This window comes from Neovison vison, chromosome 5 (assembly GCF_020171115.1).
Source record: "Neovison vison isolate M4711 chromosome 5, ASM_NN_V1, whole genome shotgun sequence".
Lineage (NCBI taxonomy): Eukaryota > Metazoa > Chordata > Mammalia > Carnivora > Mustelidae > Neogale > Neogale vison.
The window spans coordinates 33,213,800-33,221,462 of record NC_058095.1 but is presented as its reverse complement, the minus strand read 5'-3'; the positions used below and the strand labels follow the sequence as shown (position 1 = coordinate 33,221,462).

Sequence of the window (7,663 nt, the reverse complement as noted above, 5' to 3'; positions counted from 1 at the left end):
GCCTGCAGTGCTTTAATGAGGGATCTGGACCCAGTCCAAATCTGGGGAAGGGACGCCTAGTGGCTGTGGGCAGTGGCTGACCTGACCTGGCCTCTGACATCTCCAGGCGAGTGGAGCTCCTGTCTAGCCTTGGCCCCAACCCAGGGGTGGAGTTTGGGGACCACCGCCACCAAGCCCCAGGCGGGCTGGTCAGCAGTTCCCTGGCATGGTGCTGGTGGTCCCATTTCACGATTCTGGTTCCTAAGAGCCCTGGGCTGAAGCTGAAGGTAGGCGAGGGGCTTCCTGGGGCCCTTAGTAGGGAAACAGGTATTCCAGATCTTCGAGCTTCCGCATGTCCTCCAGCCCAAGGGACACGGTTTTCCTCTGGGGTTCCTTGCGCTGCACGGTGATCTGGATCGGGTTGTTCTCAGGGAAGCTGTTCAAGTCAGTGGCCACGGTTGCAAACTGAAATAAAACAAAACCCCTCAAGATTCCTTCCCAGACCTGACCCTGGCTCAGTTCTTTGTTGACTAAATGGGGTCTTGGAGAGCCTTACCACCTGCTCATGGATCCCTACAAGGGTGTGAACCTGTGCCTTCCCTATTGTGTGAGGTTTCCAGTCCCAGGGCTGGAAGCCCCCACCTCCACACCCCTGCCCACCTTCCTTCCCTTCTTTGTCCCCCTTTCACCTCTGCCCTATGTTTCCCTCAATGTCCTTCACTCCCTGGCCTGCTCTCAAGTCTTGGTACTGAGTTGAAGAATCCCAAAGCTAACGGTGGAAGCTAAACATTAGAGAGAGGCTGGTGAATAGATTAGTTTGCATTCCCCAGGAGCCCCAGAGGGGCTTAGTCCTTCCACCTCCTGGAGAAAGCAGCCTGGAATTCATACTCATTCTTCCAGACAGAAAGACAGCCAGCAGGAAGATGAGCCGTGGGGTCATCAGGGCATCCCCAGCCTCCCAAACCCCTGGCTCAGACCTCTCTCCCCGCCTCCCCCACCCGCCCCGGGCTCTCTTCTCCCAGGGCTCACTTTGTAGGGCTTGCACCACTTCCCCACCCCGGCTGTGTTGGCGGCACGGACGGTGAGGCAGTAAGTCGTGTTAGGCTTCAGCTCCATCAGCTTGACGGTGGTGCCCAAGATCTTGTTGAAGATCCACGGGCGATTCTTTGCCTTGGGTGGCTCATTGTCATGTGTCCTGGCCACCTCCTGCAACAGGACCTGGTAGAAACTGACCTGCTGCTTGCCCAGGGCATAGGTCCAGGAAATCTAGAGGAAGAGAGCCCCCCCAGGCTTGTCATCAGACCTACTCCAGGCTGTCCTCCCCTCCCTCCCACCCCCTCAGCCATGGGTCTAAGTGCCCCACTCCCATCCCCTGCCCCTCCCAGGGCTGACGCAGGGCCGATGGAAGGTGTAAGGGACTCCACCACCCTGCAGCATAGGTGACTCCCTGGGCACCTCCACCCACTTCAGAGTGTATCCCCATCACATATTTCTTCTAGACTAGCTGAGAGGACCCTTAAAGTTCATCTTGTCTACCTTGCTCATTGCAGATGAGGTTACAAGCTCAGAGAGGACAAGTGGCTGGCCTGGGGTCACACAGAATGCCAGATCCAAAGTTCAAACTGGTAGCTCCAGAGGTCACATACTTCGGGCTACGATAAGAGCTCAGGGAGTTTCTGTAACACTGCAGATTCCTGGCCCTGCTGCCTCCTGTCTGGTTTCCCATTCCCAGTTTCCCCTCCATCCAGGCCAGCGGGTCTCAAACTTGGGTGTGCATCAGGAAATGCTAGAGGACTCAGTGAAACAGATTGCAGGCCCCCACAGTTTCTGATTTGATAGGCCCACGGGGGAGGTGGAGGGGATGAGAATTTAAACTGCTAACATGTTGCGGTGTGGTGCTGATGCTGTTGGTGGTCTGAGAACCACACTTGAAGAGACACTGCTCGTCTGGGACTTCCAGATCTATCTTCCTAAAACACAGCTCATTGGGGCACCTGGGTGGCTCAGTGGGTTAAAGCCTCTGCCTTCGGCTCAGGTCATGATCCCAGGGTTCTGGGATCGAGCCCCACATTGGGCTCTCTGCTCAGCGGGGAGCCTGCTTCCCCACCACCCCGTCTCTCTGCCTGCCTCTCTGCCTACTTGTGATCTCTGTCAAATGAATAAATAAAATCTTTAAAAAATAAAAATAAAAAAATGAAAATAAAATACAGCTCAAATTCCATCCACCGAAAGATACAAAGCTTTGCAAAAGCTGTTCTCTACTACAGAAAAGTCTATAGTAGCCTAACAGTGCAGGACCTCTGAAGAAATGACTCTGGACTAATTTTCCCCTCTGTTCGCTGTCCTGGCCTTTAGAACAGTGCTATTCGGCCGGGGACCCACAGTCCATCGGCCTCATCTGGGAGTTTGTTAGCGGTGCAGATTTGCAGGCCCCAGGCAGACCTACTGAGTCAGAATATCCAGGGATGAGCCCCAGGAACCTCATTTTTAACAAGAAGATTGGATCTGCAGGTACTGAATATCGTGAGAAGCCCCGGATTGAGACCTGAATGTTTGCTCCCACATTCTTATACCTGTGAGGCGTTGCTCATGTCAGCCCGTCCACGGAACACCATTCTCCCATCCCTGGACATTCACACCCTACCTCTGTGTCCCAGCTCAAATGTTACCAAAGCCACCAAGCGTATTCCTGCACCCAGAAATAATGTTTCTTTCCCTCTAAATTCCTGGTGACACTTGATCTGAGCTCTTTCTACAGCACTGTGCCCATTTGTGGCTAGCACTGAGGTCCTTAAAAACACAGCCTCGCTCCGCAGGCAGTGGGTGTCTTCATACACCCTGTGGAGCTCAGCTCAGTGCCTAGCACATGGGGGTGGCTGGGGAGCCTGCGCCAAACGCACCTAGAGGAAAACATACCACGGCTGTGGAATCGCTGACAGTGTGTTCACAGATGAAGGGGGCCTCTGGCACGTCCATGACTATAGAGGACTCCGAGGGGGTCGAGGAGGTGTCCGTGTCCAGCTCAGGGTTGTCAAGGTCCAGCAGGCCCCCAGGGGCGATTTGAGATTTTGACTCGTGGGGGCAGAGAGCCAGGTCCCTATTTTCTAACTCCTTGGCCACCGAGGAGAAGCTGAGTTTGTTCAGCTCGCCCTCCAGCATCCCTGCGAAGAAGCTGCTGTTGGGCTGGGTCACAGCCAGTTTGATGGGATTCAGCAAGGTGGATGAGATGGGGGAGATGCTGGTGTCGTCAGAGCTGCATTCAGAGTCCTCCACTGGCATCGACTTCCTGAGTGGGAGGGAGACAGGTGAGCTCGCAGGAGGCTGTTGCCGCCCTGGCCCGCAAAGCCGAGAAGCTCCCCAAGGGCCCTCCTTGCGCCCCGCTCACCAAAATCCCCAGCTGCTTCCGAACCACTCAGAACATCCTTAGCAAGGCATCAACCAACCCAGGGCACTTACTGAAAAAATGCAGATTCCCGGTCCCTGCCCCACTTTGGGATGGGACTAGGGAAGCTGCTAACGTATCTTTAACAAGGTCTTCAGACAAATTCTGAGCCCTGTATTCGGAGAACCACAATTTGAGAAATGGTGCTCAACCCTTAAGTCCTCCTTCCAAAGTGGGGTGTACATACCCCCGGGGAGGTCCCACCAGTCTAAGGGGAGTGTGGAAAAATATCTGAAAGTATCTAAAAGAAAAATAATTAGGGGCGCCTGGGTGGCTCAGTGGGTTAAGCCGATGCCTTCAGCTCAGGTCATGATCCCAGGATCCTGGGATCGAGCCCCGCATCGGGCTCTCTGCTCTGCAGGGAGCCTGCTTCCTCCTCTCTCTCTGCCTGCCTCTCTGCCTACTGGTGATCTCTGTCAGATAAATAAAGAAAAAAATCTAAAAAAAAAAAAAAGAAAAAAATAATTAAACTTTACTTGTATTTACTTCTACTGTTTAAGAGTAATTACTAATTTATTTATTTAGGGGATGCCTGTGTGGCTCAGTCAGTTGAGCGGCTGCCTTCAGCTGGGGTCATGATCTCTGTGTTCTGGGATCCGGTCCTGCACAGTGGGGAGCCTGCTTCTCCCTCTGCCTCTCTTCCTGCCATTCTGCCTACCTGTGTGCTCTCTCCGACAAATAAATAAAAATAAAATCTTTAATTTATTTACTTAGATTTTCTTTTTTTTTTTTTAAGATTTTACTTATTTGACAGAGATCACAAATAGGCAGAGAGGCAGGCAGAGGGAGAGAAGCAGGCTCCCTGCTGAGCAGAGAGCTCGATTCAGGGCTCCATCGCAGGACCTGAGCCCAAGGCAGAGACTTAACCCACTCAGCCACCAAGGCGCCCCTACTTAGGTTTTCTGACATTTAACAATATTAATATGTAGCATGTAAAATTAATAATAGTACACGTAAGATTTACAAATATTGGGGTAAACACTCAAAAAACTTTTCCTTCCATCCAAACTTTGTTAAATTATGAAATATTTTACACATATACAAGATAATCAAGAATAATATATTAGCAAATATAATATACTATACAGTATATATATAACTATACAGTATAATACAGTATCATGACTGTATAACATAATAACTATAATACACTATACAGTATACAGTATAATACAATACAGTATACAGTATAATACACAGTATACAGTATACATATATACCACAGTGTACAGTATAATAACTATACTATGCAGTATAACAGTATAATAACTGTACAGTATAATATATACAATATAACATACACTATACAGTATAATATACACAGTTTATAGTATATACACTATACAGTATAACTACACAGCATACAGTATAACTATACAGCATAATATAATATGCAGTATAATAACTGTATACAGTATAACAACTATACATTATATAGTTTAATAACTATACAGTATAATATACTACAGAGTATACAGTATAATATACACCATACAGTATAATAACTATACACTATACAGTATACTATACAGTATACACTATACACTATACAGTATAGTATAATATACTATACAGTATAATAACTATAATTAATAATACTATATTGTTGGGTGCCTGGGTGGCTCAGTTGGTTAAGCGTCTGCCTTTGACTCAGGTCATGATCCCAGGGTCCTGGGATCGAGTCCCACATTGGGCTCCTTGCTCAGCGGGGAGCCTGCTTCTCCCTCTCCCTCTACCTGCCACCCCACCTGCTTGTGCTTGCTCTCTCTCTTGTCAAACAAATAAATGAAATCTTCAAAAACTAATAATACCTTATTGTGTATTTGAAACTTGCTAAAAGAGCGGATCTTAAAAGTTCTTATCACAAGAGGCAAATCTGTCACCACGAGTGGTGACAGATGGAAACGGAACTTATTGGGGCAATCACTTCACCACACACACACACACACACACACACATGCACACATCAAATCATGTTATACACCTTCCAAGGATACAATGTTATGTGCCAACTGCATCTCAATAAAACTGGAAAAAATGAATATATGATAAAATGAGAAAATAAAGAATGAGATATTAAGCTTCCACTTAGCAACCATCCAGTTTCAGAAGTAGACCTCACCAGCATAGCTAAAGCCCGCAGGACACTTCTGTCCCCCACCTGACCACATCCTTCCACTCCACGGTAACCAGTACAGCACATTTCAGGTTTTGTGTTTATTATTATACATATGTCTCCATAGGTTTGTGAGTGATGTCTGCTATCCTTCAGCAACATCGACTTATTTTGCGTATTTTAAAACTTCATATAAATAAATGGTATCACACATTGACCAGCAGCTTGCTTTTTTTTTAACCCCATTGATCTTTAAAATTTTATTTATTTATTTATTTTTAAAAAGGATTTTATTTATTTATTTGACAGACAGAGATCACAAGTAGGCAGAGAGGCAGGCAGGGGAGGGGGGAGCAGGTTCCCTGCTGAGCAGAGAGCCCGATGCGGGACTCGATCCCAGGACCCTGGGATCATGACCTGAGCTGAAGGCAGAGGCTTAAACCCACTGAGCCACCCAGGCGCCCCAAAATTTTATTTATTTTTTTAAAAAGATTTTATTTTTAAGTAATCTCTGCACCCAGCATGGGGCTTGAGCCCACAACCCTGAGACCAAGAGGCGCACACTCCACGGACTGAACCAGCCAGGCACTCCGACATTGTTTGTACTGACACATGTAGCTTTGGTTCAGTCATTGTAACTGCTGTACATTTTTCATTACATGGATATTTGTATTTTTACCAATGCTTGGCTATTACAATGAAAATCCTTGTATGTGTTTCCTTTTTAAAAAAATTTATTTATTTACTGATAAAGTACAGAATCCAAAAATTTTGTCTTTCAAATCTTTTTTTAGCTTGACCCAAAGTAAATACATATTACCTACTATACTGAACGTGCACATAAAACTAAACCACGGGCACGTGGGTGGCTCAGTCAGTTAAGCAGCCAACTCAAGCCCTTCTCCCCACCCCTGCCCTCTGGCCTTAGAAAGGAGGATAGGACCAGACTTTGGTCTTACGATAGACTGATGGTATCTTCCTGCAAGAAGTTAACCAAACTGCCCCTTGCGGAAAGTGGGAGGCCTTTGGTAGTGACGGTCCTGTTCATAGACTTGGGGTTTGGAAAGGGCTTCGACAGTTGATCGAGTGCATTCAGAACGTTGAGGGTTTCCTTCTTCAGCATGGCTTCTTCCCCATCTCCCACTCTACATAGTGTCTCTGATGCCATCTTGTTTGTTTGGGACCACAGCCGTCACTACACAGCTGACAGGAAGCAGAGAGAAACCGGGGGCAGTGGACCCACCCTTAGTTAGCGTGGGATGGGGGTGCAATGAGCTGACTTCATAATCATCACTGAGTGTAACAATTAGGGGCCCGCCTCCCCCTTGATCTGAAGCTGCTGCTGCCTAGAGCCAATGGCAGGAGTGGGGTATAAGGCACAGACTACAGCAACCCTTGGGCCCCTTCCAGTTCTGATGCTCTGTGGTTAACAGCAGCCCTACCTCTCTCTGAAGATCTCAAAATGTTTACCACCCGTGCCCCTGGGAGCTGCTGGGGAAGGAGGAGAAGGGTGGTGAGAGAAGGCTCCTGGGTGTGGTGGGAGGCGGCAGGGGCCCTGGGAGACAAGCGGGACTGAAATGGGTCTCTGGGAATGGAGGACTTTGTCTCTAGGATGCTGAGGCTCTATATCCTGAAATCCTAGGCAGCAACCCCCCACTGTGTCCTAGGCAAAAAAGGGAAAGTCCAGATGGCTCATGGGGTTCACAGGTCACATACAGCCAGGTTTTACTGCTAGAACTCAAAATGTGCCACATGCTTACCCCAAGTGTTTTCATGTGTTGAGTGACAACGGTGGATGCCGCAGAGGAACACAAATATGGGGCAAACATTTTTGTGTGTGCAAGAAAACCACTGTACTGTAGGAAAACCTACATACAACTTCGGGGGCATTCAGATGTGGATTTGCCCACTCTAAGTCCAGCTCTGCACCGACAGGTTGTGTAAGCTCTGGCAAGTGACGTCACCTGGCAGAGCCTCAGTTTCTGTCTCAGTGAAATGGGGACAAACCAGCACCGGCCTCGCTGGATCGTGAGGAGGTAACCCTGCAAAGTTGTGTTATGTCCTACAGAGAACGTGGCAGAGCAAAGGACATCTAACAATGCCAAATCATATTTTTTATGTTCCAA

At 48.0% G+C, this 7,663-nt stretch overlaps 1 protein-coding gene across 1 annotated transcript; it reads right to left on the bottom strand.

The window, feature by feature from the left end:
* Positions 1-291: 291 nt before the first annotated feature.
* Positions 292-6,705, bottom strand: FNDC8 (fibronectin type III domain containing 8). The gene is made up of 4 exons (XM_044250485.1): positions 6,497-6,705; positions 2,896-3,265; positions 1,009-1,245; positions 292-444 (listed from the first exon to the last, which is right to left on the bottom strand). Exons 1-4 carry the CDS (start codon positions 6,703-6,705, stop codon positions 292-294), a joined length of 969 nt encoding a protein of 322 aa, XP_044106420.1.
* Positions 6,706-7,663: the final 958 nt, after the last annotated feature.